Source organism: Chrysochloris asiatica, unplaced genomic scaffold, assembly GCF_000296735.1.
Source record: "Chrysochloris asiatica unplaced genomic scaffold, ChrAsi1.0 scaffold00089, whole genome shotgun sequence".
In the NCBI taxonomy this organism is placed as follows: domain Eukaryota; kingdom Metazoa; phylum Chordata; class Mammalia; order Afrosoricida; family Chrysochloridae; genus Chrysochloris; species Chrysochloris asiatica.
This window is the reverse complement of record NW_006408607.1, coordinates 3,923,953-3,939,238: the sequence shown is the minus strand read 5'-3', so window position 1 is coordinate 3,939,238 and position 15,286 is coordinate 3,923,953. Positions and strand designations below refer to the sequence as shown.

Sequence of the window (15,286 nt, the reverse complement as noted above, 5' to 3'; positions counted from 1 at the left end):
TTAGTGATTCCCATGTTAATTGCTCTGTTACTCGTGAATGTTAATTGCTTCCAAATCTCTTTGGATGCTCAGATTGCTTGGGGAAATAATAAAAAAATAAAAAAATCTGACTGGCGAAGGTGCGAGTTTTATTAATGTGCAAATAAACAAGAAATCTGTTTTGAGCCCTGAATGGAGTCTCTGTGACTGAAGAAGCCATAAAAAGCTGGTGTTGGCTTTTTTTTCTTTGCATGTCTGTCGTATGTTGGTGGTGTGATGGTTGAGAAGGGGAGGAGCAATAGGTTTTCAGGGATATCTTTGTGGTTTGTCTGCAACTGCTATGCTTGTATGTATAGTTAGGTAATCAAATCCATCCCCCTGGGATTTTGACTTGCTTAGTATTAAATGATGACCTTGAGACTTGTTTATACTTAGAAAGTTCTATTAAATCAGATGGTGCAAAAATAGTGTATCATTTGGTCTATCACTTATGGCATCAGATTCATAGCTTCTGAACTAGAAAGAATCTTGGCAATTGCCTTAACCTTCCTTGTTGTACCATTGGGAAACAAAGGCCTTGGGGTTGAAAAGTTCAAGGTCACACAGTAGACCTGGATGGGGAATCCACACACCCACTGCCATCGCGTTGATTCCCACTCATATAGACCGGCCCTTATGACAGACTGTGAATCTTTTTGGGAGCAGACAGCCTCCTCTTTCTCCCTAGGAATAGCTGGTGGGTTTGAACTGTTGATCTTGTGATTAGCAGTCCAGCGCTTAATTCACGGCACCACCAGGGCTCCTTGAATGTGCAACAAGGACTGCTAATTCTAGACATAAGGCTTGAGTAGTCCAGAGACGGATGAATGATGAAAACAGGTGTTTATTATACAAAACCACTGAGTGAGTTTTTAAGTGGGAAATGCTATTGTTCTCCAGTATTGAAAGTCATTTGATAGTAATTATAACAATGCCCTAGCAAGAGTGAAAGGAGTTACAAGAGGAAGGCAGACATGCCATGGATTAATTCATTTAACCAGTATTTGGGGGGCACCTTGACCCTGGGATTCAGCAGCGAATATAAAAAGCCTCTGTCCTTATGGAATTTGCATTCTAGTTGAGGGGACACAGGAAAACAAAGAGACACTGTACGGTCAGTTTATGTTAACCTTAGGAATTTATGTTAAGCCTTAATGTGCTCAAATGATAACCAAAAGATTGGTGGTGAGAATCCACCTATAGGAGGTCCTAGGAAGAAAGCCCTGGTGTTCCACAACATCAGTCACTGAAAACCTATGGAGCACAGTTTTTACTCTGATGCATATTGGACCACTGTGACTTGATAGCAGCTGTTTGGTATGGTAAGCCTTGAAGACAAAGATCAATATGGTGGGTTGTGGCTCTTTTAGAAAGATGGTTAGTGGAGACCTCATTGAATTTGAGCTGAGATCTGATAGAAATGATGGAGTAAAGCCATAGAAATATCTGCAGGAAGATTGTCTCAAGCAAAGAGAATGGCTGGAAAGGCAAATATCCTGAGATGGAAATATGCTTGGGTCTTTGAGGAATAGCAAAGATATCCATGTGGCTGGGAGACAGTCAAAGACTGAGACCTACAAATCATGGGCTTTGGAACAAATTATGCAGAAGACATTTCTAACTTGACCCATTTTTAAAAAGTTCTGAAGTTAGGAATTGCATATGCTTCATGAGCAGAGCCCAGACTCATCTTTGTTGTGAATATTCTCAAAGGTGCTATTCTTTTGTAGTTGTACCCATGTCTCAGTAGAAGAGTCCAGAAACCATCAAATCACCCTAGATTGTTTAAAATCAGAATGGTTGTCACTCTACCAGAATCGCTGAGACATGGGTTTATACATTTCTTGATGGTAGGACCTGTGCCAGACACAATTCTGTATCTGCCACATGCAGCGCTAAATTTACACGTAGTAAGTATTCAATAATATTGATTATTTGGTCAGTGTATGGAGAAATGACCTGGGAATGGTATAAAAGATGGGATGTCTTAAAAAGGGTTAAAATAGAAATATAAATGTTGCTAGTGAGATTACTTCAGTAGTATCCTGACTTCTTTGGAATAATAATAATAATAATATAATAATAATAAAATACAATTCCACGTGCTGAAATGTGAACATCATAAACCCAACCGTGGTGGTGGTGGTGGTTATGTGCTGTGGAGTTGGTTCTTTCTCATAGTGACCCTGCACAGGGTTTCTGAGGCTGTAAATCTTTATGGGAGCAGAACACCTCATCTTTCTCCTGAGGAACAGCTGGTAGTTTCGAACTGCTGACCTTAAGGTTCGCAGCCCGATTCATAACCACTACGCTACCAGAGTGCCACATAACTGCCACCACCACCACGGTTGGGTTTATGATGCTCGTAGTAACATTATTTGCTGGCCAGATTATAGTTGGATGGTTGTATTTTAGTTCATCTCATTTCTCCTCCATGTTTGAAACTGGATATTGCATGCTGTTCTAAATCTTTCTCTGGTCTTAAAGATATATTGGCAGTTCATTAAATTGAGGAGTTATATTTGTCATGGTCTTATTTTGGGCAAAATGCATTTTATTTGTTAAGATTACAGTGATGACAAGAGAAATATCATTCCCCAAGGGAAACATGGGGGGCCGAGTTACAGTATGACTGGGAAGACCAAAGTTGTGTTTCTTGTTCTTACGTTGTTAATTCTCTCATCATATTAGACCCCTAATTGATTCCCCTAATGAACTTCAGTATCCCCATGTGCGAAGTGGGGGTAACACAAACTTACCCTCTTCCTTTCAGGTTTTTTGCGAAAACCAGTGAACTTATATTGGTAAAATTGGAGCCCCATGGATGAAGGGTACTTTGTAAGTATAACATATTATTATTATATTACCTTCTATTGCCCTACAGCACAAATATCAGATGTCTCATATTAGGAAATCTGCAACACCATGTCTCACACCCAGGTATTGACAATCTGACTTCCTTTGAGGAATTTAATATTTCTGAACTCTCTAATGTTTTGTCAAGGTGTTGGATGTAGGACAATCTTTCCTACCCTCCAATTCAGGCAATGTTTCCTAGATAATGTAGAAGAATATATGTCTGCATGTTGTGTCAATGTGTTGCTATAAGCCCTGGATATGAATGAAAGGTGTCTTCATTTCTCTTTTCCTACCTCTCTGTCCCTTTCTTTTTGAATTGTACTTAAACTATGTTTTGAGCAGTCAGCTTGTGTCTCATAGAAATGGTTGGTTTCAGGGAGAGACTGAAGGTTTAATTGCTGTGAGCAAGGTTTTGTTAATGATGAAAATAGATTAGACATCCCTTTGCCAATTTGCTCAGTGTTGTTTCCGGACTTGGGTTGGGGGGTGAAGGCCAATCAGAATATTGGCCTTCTAAGTTGGAATACTCACCTGCCTGACCATATTATAGTACCAGACTTGGAAGTTGCTGCCTACCCATGAAGGAGTCAAAGACGGGAAGCCACAAGACCGAAGAGCTGGTGGAAACTATACAATCCCAAGCAATAACTTCAACTGCTTCTTTTCTCCGTTGAGGGTGGAGATTTTGATTTTGGTGGACCCATCAATGTCCTGGCATCGTGTGTACAACCATGACTCACCAGTTAAATACCCAGTGTTGAATCCATGGCTGTGTCCTTTTTTTGTTTTAAATAAGGTTGGTTGTAAGCCTGTAGGAGCTCTGGTGATGCAATGGGTAAAGTCCTCAGCTGCTAACTGAAAGGTCAGCGTTTGAACCCACCAGGTGCCTCTGGGAAGCAGTCTGCTTCTGTAAAGATTTACAGTCTTGGAAACCCTACGGTGACAGTTCTTATCTGTCCTATAAGTTGGTATGAGTCAGAATTCACTCAGTGACGGTGGGTTTGGTTTGGGTTTCTGTAGGCCCTTTAAAAGCACCCAAAATAGAGAAGTTTAAAAAGGGTTGTGACTGTTTGTTGAAACCTATTTTAGTGAGTCACCCTGAAATTCACGGGGCTGTAGGATCTTATCTTTGGAAATGTCCTCACATGCCTCCTCTCGTTTTTTTCCTTGGCCAATTCTAACCATCCCATCTGGCTGCCATCTGAACACCTCTGGATGCAGTTCTTTCCCAGTTACAATATTCTCTCTCCAGTTGAACTCTAACCACCACCTAGTAACTTCCACCTATTTTCCCTATTCACATGCACAAATAACAAGTCTTCCTTCTCAAAAGTGATGCCCTTTCAAATATTTGGTAGCACCCCTCCCTTGCCCAGGTCCCTAGAAAGTGGCCTTCTTTTCATATTCACTTTCCACGACAGTCAGAGGAAATACAGCCTGCCATCCCAATTCGTCACCCCTCCGGAAAAGTTCTCATTTGCCTATATCTTTCTTAACAAGCAGCACTGAGAATCTGCCTTGTCCAGGCCCCCATTCTGAATCTCAGAACCGAGAGGTGTAGCCAAAGGTGTGGATAAGCGTGGCCTCCTCGGAAGACATAGCCTGGAACCCCATGCGCGCAAGGATTGATTTGAGTAACAAGACAGCAAAGTCCATATCCCCCCTGTGCGGTGCGAATGATTGACAGGGAGAAAGTTGTTTTGGTGAATAATACAATCTGCTTGCCTCCTGTAAACGCAGCAGTAGCCTACTAATTCGTTAGAAGTGAATTAAGGTTGTTTACCAATGTTTTAAAGTAACTGTCAGAGAGTGTGTGTGTGGGGGTTCATACGAAATGAGACCACTCACCTACTTCAGAGCTGCTGTTTATTTTAAGCTGAGTGCATAAATAATATATTGAGATACGAAGGGTGATTTCAAGCATTAGAACACGAAGCCTCCTGTTTACTAACTGTCATTGGGTTGAAGAGAATTTAAACAGCTCTGAACCTTTTTGTCTGGGAAGGCAAGGCATGAAATTAACTTTCATTTCATAGTTAGCAGAAATCATGATTACGGCAGTCTTGTTGATGTGTTTCCTGCCGATCTGGATATCTCTTGCTATGCACACCAGGGCTTGGCAGCAGCGAGCTTCCCACTTCTGACTTGAAGCAAGCCTTCCCCCCGCTTCTTCCCCCCCCCCCCCCAGCCTCCTGGTCCTATGTAAGCAGAGACCTACCTGCTTCTGCTACTGGATAGAGAAGTAGTAAGAAACTAGGAGAGTTGGTTTGAGTAACCCTCCACCAGTCTTACTTTCCTTACCTGGACATTGGATGAAAGGCAGACTCCCACTACTTCCAAGAAAATGGTGAGAGTTCAGTGAAGCAATTATTGTGAAATGGCTTTTAAAGGTCTCAGGTGTGGTATCTGGGCAGGACAACAATAGTTAATGCTATTAAGGGTGTGTTCTAAGTGACTGACATTATATGAACTCATTCCAACCACCCAACAATCCTATGGGATTGGTACTATTATTTCCTTGATTTTGTTCTTGTTAAGTGCTGTCGAGTTGGTTCTGACCAACAGCGATCCTGTATAGGGTTTCCAAAAAGTGGCTGGTGAGCTTGAACCGCCAACCTTGCAGTTCAATCCAACTTTGCAATCCAACACATTAATCCACAGTGCCACATCGTTTTGGACTTACCCCTGTATGGAGTTTCTGAGGAGCAGCTGGTGGACTTGAATTGCTGACCTTTGGTTAGCACTTCAGTGCTTATCTTACATTGCCACACCAGATTTTACTGTTACAAAAAATGAAACTCAGGAAACCTGAACAATTTACTCCATTGTCTTATAGCTAACACTGGGATGGATTTAAACGCCAGGTATCTGGGGATTCAGAGTTTATGTTCTTAAATATTACCTATTTGGGAGAAGGGACCAGCTTTACCTGAATATGATTGTGCCTGTTAGTCATGCACGAAGAAATGAAACATCATTCCTAATACGCTGGACCAAATTTAAGTTGAAAAAAAAAAAAGCAATAACGTCTTCTTGTCTAGTGATTATCAGCAAGAAGGATTCCCATTGGGTTAGGATGTGGCGAGAGGACTATATGGATTAATTACGTTTTATGTGTAAAGAGCCTGGTGACTCGTAGGTGTAAAGCCCTAAGTGAAAAGAACTATTACTCGTAATGATTCGGAAACAAGAAATCGGATTCACTTTTCGTCCCTGTAAACTTGAAAGTGTGGTATAGCCTGTTTTGGAGTGTAGTGAGAGTGTTCACGAATGAATAGAAAATGTATGGAATGTTTAATTTTACATGATCACATTTCATATTTGTGGAAGTAACTGAGGCAAATGGAAGTGCATGATAATATGCATGCATACCGATTTTAGATGTTTTGATGGAGTACTCTGGGTTTTACAGTCTGATAAATAAACCCTTTGGGATAAACCCTTATTAAGCAAATGAACAAAAATGTATTTGTGTTCGCATCATTGGAGATATGTAATTTGTATAACTGCTTTTTAAAATTTGTATTTACAGTATATTTATTTGAATTTCAAAAGATAAAAGAACTGCAAGTGATTAATGAAAACAAAGATGGGCGAACATGCAGACATTTCCCCTTGATAATACAGACACCATCGGCACATGGCCATCCTATAAGTTGGAATGGCATCATAGCATCTGATCTGCTTTGAGTTTCTGAATGGAGCGGTCCCCAAACAGGGATCATTTCCAGAAGCCCAGAAAAATAGATGGGACTCAACTATTTTGTGCACTTCCCAGTTGTCCAAATCTCAGCAATTGTTGCTGTGCCCTAGCATGTGTTAATACAATATGATAATTCCATAATTAAATACACTATGGAGTTTCAATTATTGGAAATTTTATTTTCTCATCACAATGCGCAACTTGCTGATGTTGATAAGCCTCACACAGTGTTCTGTGGCGGCCGGATCGTTCTTGCATATCACGTCCTCTGCAGCAGGCTGCAGTAACTCTGGCCCATCGGCGACACTTCTCTTTCAGGCTATTTTTAGCTAGTTATATTTAGACAAAGTGAAATTAAGCAAGAAGTCCCCCAAAGTCTGACTTCCTTGCCCAGACCATGAAAGTTGAGGATCATTGTGCTAAAAACAGCTCTTGTGTCCTGTAGACTTTTCTTTTTACGGGGGGGGGAAAAGCAAACTGAAGATAAATGCTCTTTGGTCTAGGGGTGCTCCACTTTGGGTAGTAATTGGGAGGGGTCTAAACCTGAGCTCCTTAGGGTTTAACTCTGGTGGGGCCTCTTACATATGATACCAACTTTGTGATGTGGGGGTGGGGGGTAGGAAAGGATTTAATCATTCCAATGTAGTCCTGGTGTGTTGCTGCGGGATACTGCACTGGATCGCAAGGTCAGATTGAACCTCAAGGTCGATGGTTCAAAACCACCAGCCACTCCTCAGAAACCCTATACAGGGTCGCTATTGGTTGGAACTAACTCAACATCAGTTAGCAACAACTACAACATGTAGTCCTGGTGTGATGCTATAAGATAAGCACTGGATGTCAAGGACGGTTTGAACCACAAGGTGGCTGTTCAAGCTCACCAGCCACTCCACGAAAACCCTATACAGGATCGCTATGAGTCAAAACCGACTTGATGGCCCTTAACAACAGCAACAACAAATTTTGTTATCTGGTGTGACATTGTAGAATCAGCACTGGACTGCAAATGCAAGGTCGTTCGTTCAAACCCATCAGCTACTCCTCGGAAACCATACATAGGGTTGAAAAAACTCAATGGCAGTTAACAACAATTTTTTATCTGTAAAACAAGAATCATAGACCTTACATCTCAGGATTGGTGTGAGGCTTAAATGAGTTAATCACATGTAAAAACCAAACAAACAGTTGTCCTCAAGTTGATTCTAACTCATGGTGATCCACGTGTGGCAGAAGAGAACTGTGCTCCACAGATTTTCAATGGCGGATTTTTGGTAAGTAGATCACCGGGCCTTAAGGTCAGCGGTTCGAAACTACCAGCTGCTCCGCGGGAGAAAGATGAGGCTTTCTACTCCCGTAAAGATTTACACCCTCGGAAACCCTGTACAGGGTCGCTATGGGTCGGAACCGACTCGACGGCACATAACAACAACAACAACAAGATCACTGGGCCTTAGGTGCCATCGAGTTGGTACTGACTCATAGCGACAATATGTACAACAGAACAAAACACTTCCCGGTCCTGGGCCAACCTCACAATTGTTGCGACGCTTCAGCCCATTGATGCTGCCATTTTGCCAATCCATCTCGCTGGGGGTCTTCCTCTTTTTCTCTGACAAACTTAGTGGCAAAATTTTTTTTTTTTTTTATGTTAAATGGTTTGGTACTGTAGGATAAGCACTGGACTGCTAACCACAAGGTCGGTGCTTTAAAACCATCAGCAACACCTCAGAAACTCTATATAGCATGGGTAGGGAATGTTTGGCCCGTGGGCTGTATATAGCCCTCAAAAACATTTGGTCTGGCCCTGCCAAGGCAACTGCAATTCCAGCCATCTCATTGTTGTTGTTATTAAGTACCTTTGAGTTGGTTTTCTGAGGAGTGGCTGGTGAGTTTGAACCACCAACCTTTCTGTCAAATGCTTACCCTACTGTGCCATACCAGGTCTCCATAACATTGGGGTGAACTAATTAAATGTTTGGCATTCTGATGTGGTGCTGTGGGTTAATGTGCTGGACTGTAAAGTTGGTTCTAACTGCAAGGTTGGCAGTTTAAGCTTGCCAGTCACTCCTCAGAAACCCTATACAGAGTCTCTATGGATCACAACTGATTTGATAGCACTTAACAACAACAACATTTAAATGTTTGACCAAATATGTTGTTGTTGTTGTTATAAAGTGCCGTGAAGTCGGTTCCAATCCATAGTGACCCTGCACAGGATTTCCAAGACTGTAGATCTTTACAGGAACAGAAAGCTTCATCTTTCTCCCACAGAACTGCTGGTAGTTTCGAACTGCTGATCTTGATATTAGCAGCCAGATTCATAACCACTGTGCTACCAGAGCTCCTTTGACCAAATATAGCAGGCTGATTTTTAGGTTGATAATTTTGTATGGTCCACAAATGTTGTTAGACATATTGACAGGAAAAAGGTTCCTCACGCCACTATACAGGGTTGCTATGAGATGGAACCAATTCAACAGCACTTAACAACAACAATACACAACACACTTCATATTTATCTGAGCTGAAAACCTTTAAGTAAGCACAAGTAAGTGGATTTTTTGTTTTATATGTTAAATGCCTTATATACAGCTGTCCTGGGTCCAAAGAGACAAAGATGAATAGTGCCTATTCCTGGCCCTGGAATACTTCAAACACATGGGGGAAAAGACACACTAGTAAATGATGATGATGACAGTGATGATTAAAAATACTAGCACTGTGACCGGCAGATAGGACAGTTTATCAGGGTGTCATCCTGGTGTCTATAGTACCTAACACACTGCTGAATGTTGTTGTTGTTGTTAGGTGCCATTGAGTTGGTATTGATTCATAGCGACCTTATTCACAGCAAAACGAAACACTGCATGATCCTGGGCCAACCTCACGATTGTTGCCACGCTTGAGCCCATTGATACTGCCACTTGGTCAATCCACCTCGATGGGGTCTTCCTCTTTTTCTCTGACCCTCCACCTTACCAAACATGATATCCTTCTCCAGCGACTGGTCCCTCCTGACAAAATGTCCCAAGTATGAGAGACGAAGTTTGGCCATCCTGCCTTCCAAGGAGCACTCTGGCTACACTTCTTCCAACACAGATCTATTGGTTCTTTTGGCAGCCCATGGCACTTTCAATATTCTTCTCCAACACCATAACTCAAAAGCATCAATTCTTCTACGGTCTTCCTTATTCACTGTCCAGCTTTTAAACCACCAGCCGCTCCTCGGAAACCCTCCATAAGGTCACTATGTTTCGGAATCCACTCGATGGCACTTAACAACTCCTGATACAGGAGTGTGGTGGCTCCATAAGATAAGCACTGAACTTTGAACCACAGATTTGGTGGTTCAAGCCCACCAACTGCTCCATGAGGGAAAATTGAGGTTTTCTGTTCCCACAAAGATTTAAAAGGGCTCAGAAACCCTATACAGAGTTACTATGAGTCAGAATTGACTTGACAGCAGTTAACAACAGTCCTGATACAGTATTCAAAAACAACAAATTCATGTGCTTTCTCAAGCTGACTATACCAAACTCTTTGTGAAATAGAAGTCTACAGTCAATTTTTCCATGCGTGTATTCATTCATTTATTCCTCAAGGGGCAGCGAGTCCCAGCTATGACTAGTCTGCACTGGGTACCCACTTACTCTAGTTCTACCTAGTCCAACACTCAAACAAAAGAACCCAAGACAAATTCCCATCGTCTATTCAGCACTTTTGAATTATGGGGTTGGAGAATATTGAAAGGGCCATGGGCTGCTAAAGAACCAACACCAGTCTTGAATGTATGACTGTGCTTAATTTTTCCATGTATTTAGACAATTTTCTCCACCTTTTTATTTTGAAAAAGTATAAAACTTCAGGGGAAAAAATGGGAAGAATACAATAAGGCACACCTTATCCCTGGTACTTTTACCTACCGTCATCAATGAACACTTCACCCCATTGGCCTTCCTTTCTACACATGTACATGACTTTGAACTTCGTTCTAATTCACTATGGAAATCATATTGGGCTTAATATGATACTCCCAAACCTCACATCATGTTATATTTAATAAATTCTGTATTTCTAAATTATGAATTTTTTGGAAGAGAAACACATGAAAAGAACTTTGCTCAATTTGTTTTTCAACTTTACAGACTGTTGTTGTTGTTGTTGTTAAGTGCCGTCAAGTCGGTTCTGACCCATAGCGACCCTGTACAGGGTTTCCGAGTGTGTAAATCTTTACAGGAGTAGAAAGCCTCATCTTTCTCCCGCGGAGCGGCTGGTAGTTTCAAACCGCTGACCTTAAGGTTCGCAGCCCGATTCGTAACCACTACGCTACCAGAGCTCCTTTTACAGACTGTTATTTGGCACTTATATTTAGATGATTGCTGTACTAACTTATTTAGATGACAGCCCATATAAAATGACTAAAGTCTTAAAGGTTAGAAACTTTTTCTGGGTGCTCTGACATTCTCTGTCAGAGAGGAGAGATTTGTTGAAAAGGCAAATTCCCTTGACCACTATTTTTCAGAGAGCCTTTCAAAAAGTAGATGGTTGTTCTATTACTAATCAAATGACAATATCATTTTCCATCTGAGTCCTGGTGTGGTGCTGTAGATAAGCAGTGGACCACAAGGTTGGCTTGAACCGCATAGTTGGTGGTTCAAACTCACTAGATGTTCCTCAGAAACTCTATACAGGGTCGTTATGAGTCAGAAGTGATTGATGGCACTTAACAACAATAACAACACACTTGATTTTGTATAACAGTAACAATATCTGTCACACTTGCTCCTATATGAGGGTGGGAACAACTCCTTTTAGATAAATCTTAAATATTAATAAAAATAAAGAATCTTTGTCCATGAAACTGAAGCTTGCATTTCAGAGCCTTTGAAATGTTGTTTGTGGATAGCTCGAGAACTTGAGGAGAGGGCTCCTTGGGGCCATCAGTGGTGGTGACCATGGCAGGGAGAAAGGAGGTGGCCAGCATCAGAACAGCTCAGATAGTATGCATTTCTGTAGTATAACTACTGGCTTGTTAACTGCAAGCTTAACTGTTCAAACCCTTGCCATTCCTCAGAAACCCTATACGGGGTCACTGTGAGTTCAGAACTGACTCGATGACTCTTAACAACATGTTGGGCATCTGAGATTTGGAGCCCCTTGGCATACTCAACCGCTAACTGAAAGATTGGAGGTTTGAGTGCACCCAGAGGTTGTTTGTAAGAAAGGTCTGCATATCTACTGTGAAAAATCAGCCATTGAGAATCCTGTGGAGCACAGTCCAGTTGTGACATACATGGGGTCGCTATGAGTTGGAATTGACTCAACAACAAGTTTTAATTTTTTCTTCTCTCCTAAGATTCAATTTTCAAAAAAAAAGTTCTAAAGCTGAAAAGGGGTAGTTTGGAAACCATAGCATTAATGTTCAGAAGAAGAAATCAGAAGAAATGCATCCAGCAGGGAGAAATGATACCTGCCAACTTGAAGCATGGAAGAAGTCAGAAAGAAACATGAAAAGCAGACACAAGAACTGAAAACCAGAGGAGTCTGGCAGTGTTAAGTAGGGTCAAGTGCCCATACAAACCTGGAGGCAGCAGTTCTTAAACGTCAATGATTCCTGGTCCCTAACCCAGAGATTCTGATGCTATACATCTGGGGAGAGGCTAAGGAGGCTGATTTTTTGTAGTGGTTATGAATTGGGCTGTGAACCGCAAGGTCAGCAGTTTGAAACTACCTGCTGTTCCACAGGAGAAAGATGAGGCTTTCTGCTCCCATAAAGATTTACAGCCTCGGGAACCCTGTACAGGGTCTCTATGAGTCGGAACCGACTCCATGGCACATAACCACCACCACCACCACCCCATACCTCACAGAAATAAGTTGCCCTCAAGTCATGTTTATGTCCGGCATTGATAAAAATGAGTAGAGTTGTGAAGAAAATGTGAAATTCAGCTCAGTATAAATTCTAGTTGCTGTCCAGTTGGCGATCACTCCTGGCCACTCCAATGCACGCCGTCTGGTTTTCAGTGATTGATTTCGCGGAAGTATATGCACATTGCCAGGTCTCTCTTCTGAGGTGCCTCTCCCCCCTGCCTCACAAACATCACGTGAGTTTCTCTACTCCTTAGTAAACTGGAGTTTCCTCATCACTTCGTTCTGAGGCTCTCAGTCATCAGCCTGAAGGTAGAAGAAGTATTCTGTCATCATGCCACTAGTCCCCAGGTGTCACCCCCTGCCTGTTTACAGTGAACCCATGAGTGGAAGCTGTTCTAGAGTTCTTAGTAGGAGCTGCCTGTGAACAAACCACTGGGCACAGCCTGGAAACACACACCCTTCAGGCTGGATCACAGATGAAAATAGTTGTCACAGCCACTAGAAAATTGGATCGGTGAAACCTTCTGGTATTAGGGGTTTTTCTTTGGGAAAGTGAGTACCTCTGTGATTTCACTTGTCACAGGCTAAAAAGGAAAAAATAAAAAGGAAAAAGAAAAAAAAGCCAGCGTGCAGCTTCCTAGCTATTTTTCTTCCCTGTATGTTCATGGTGGTTATTTATATCTGGGAAGTTTCCACTGGGATTTAGTTCAGGATATAGACTTGGCAGTGTGGCTTCTGCACTCCATGGTGACATTTGACAGACTGCAGGAAAAGCAGGATGGATTTCTAATATCTGGGTGGATAGATCTGGGGGTGGGGGGGGGCAAAGTGTTGGGCTTGTACTGTATTACAAAATGGATTTTTTGATCTGAATCAAAAAGTGGCCCATTGTTTGTCAATAGGAGAATGGTATCAATAATGTTTGATAAATTAAGGCTCCCAACCCTTTGCTTTGTCGTCTGATCAGCTCCGCTTGGCAGTTGCAATCCAAGACTGCAGGTGGTGTGCTGGGAATGGCTTATTGCTCTCATCATGCGCATTACTGACCTTAGGGCCCCGTTCTTTGACGCTGCACATGCAGTAACCATGCAGAAATGCGCTGCTGGGCCTCACATCCTCTGCGGAATTAGACGTTCCCCCGCTAGGTTGCACTTCAATATCAGTCCTGTGCATTAACCTTGGGACGCTGTGCACATGATGTAGGGACGCATCTTCATTTTCCAGATGAAGAAATTAAGACACTGTGAGGTTAAATGAACTGCCCAAGGCCGCATGGTAAATCTACAAGAGCGCTGAGATCCGGGATGAGGTGTCATGGTTCCTGGGTGAGGGTACCACACTTATCATCTCTGTGGTGACAAAGTCAAGGGTACTGAATTTGCATAAAGCTTTCCCATATTGCAACACTTGCACCCCAAGCGTGGTGAGGCTGCCATCGTGTCTCTGAGCCTTTTGAGGAAGATAGGGAATCATATCGCTGTGTAGGAAGCAGACGGTTCCCTTGAGTTGTGGCAGAAAACTTTCTTTATTTCGTTTTTGTAGTTACAGATCCAAGGCTGAAGGCTCCTCACATTGCACTGGAATGGTTGTTATTTTATCTTTTATGGGCCAGCTATATGGCCAACCAGATGTTAGGTGATATGGTGGGTACATAGAAATAGAAGATAGTTCTTCCCCGAAAGTGCTTACATGTTTGTTGGTGGGAATGGTTGAATACAAATGCTATGGATTGAATTGTGTCCCCCGCAAACATATGTTGAGATCCTACCCCCGTACCTGTGATGGTAGCACTTTTGTAAACAGCCGTTTCTTGTTATGTTAATATGGTTGTACATAAGTAGGTTGGATCTTAAGTGTAGACCCTCCCAAATCTTATATAAAGAGAAAACAGACACGGAGAGAGGCACTCTGGGAGGAGACACCAGGTAAGGACCCCTTTATAGATGAGGAATGCCTGAGGACTAAGGTGTCCCTGACCCAAGCCATGGTATTCTCAGCCACCTCACATGTGCATGGAAGTTGGCCAGTGAATAAGGAAGACCTTAGAAAGACTGATGCATTTGAATTCTGGTGTTGGAGAGAATATTAAAAAGTACCATGGACTAACAGAAGAATTCACAGATCTGTGTTGGAAGAAGTACAATCAGAATGCTCTTTAGAAGCTAGGATGATGAGACTTTGTCTCTCATACTTTGGACATGTTGCCTAGAGGGACCAGTTCCTGAAGAAGGACATCGTGCTTTGTAAAGCCGAGGGTCAGTAAAAAAGAGGGAGAACCACCGAGGCAATGAATTGACATAGTGACAGTAGCAATGAGCTCAAGTGTAACAACAATTGTGAGAATGGTGCAGGACCAGAGAGTGTTTCGTTCTGCTGTGCATTAAGTCAAAGGCCCCTGACAACAACAACTGACAAGGAAGGCCCATTCCTGAAGCTGATGCCCTGAGTTGGACTTGTAGCTGCCAAAACTAGGAGATAATTAATTCTTGTTTCTTCAAGTTACCCCTTCTAGCATTTTTGGAGTAGTTTTTGTCATGGCTGTACTAGCAAATGATGAAAGCCAATTTGTTTTCCCCCAGCTCCTTTGTTAGTGGGCTCGAAGTCTTTGAGGGATGAAACAGTATTTGTGATCCCACTATTCATGGTCATGGACAATAATGAATGATTTCAACTTGCTGAATAAACATATTAGATACACTTGTTGTTGTTGTTGTTATGTGCCATCGAGTCGGTTCCGACCCATAGCGACCCTGTATAGGGTTTCCGAGGGTGTAAATCTTTACGGGAGTAATAAGCCTCATCTTTCTCCCGCGGAGCAGCTGGTAGTTTCGAACC

General features: G+C 42.3%; 1 protein-coding gene across 2 annotated transcripts in view; it reads left to right on the top strand.

The window, feature by feature from the left end:
• PPARGC1A (peroxisome proliferator-activated receptor gamma, coactivator 1 alpha) overlaps nt 1-15,286 on the top strand; it is a 1,035,693-nt gene that overhangs the window by 317,891 nt on the left and 702,516 nt on the right. Inside the window, exon 2 of one of the 2 annotated variants that reach the window (XM_006866295.1) lies at nt 2,792-2,856. The exons of the other annotated variant lie outside the window; for it this stretch is intronic. Within the exon in view, the coding sequence (XP_006866357.1) occupies nt 2,839-2,856 (18 nt within the window). The 5' untranslated portion in view covers nt 2,792-2,838. The remainder of the gene's footprint in view (nt 1-2,791; nt 2,857-15,286) is intronic. 2 annotated transcript variants of the gene reach the window in all.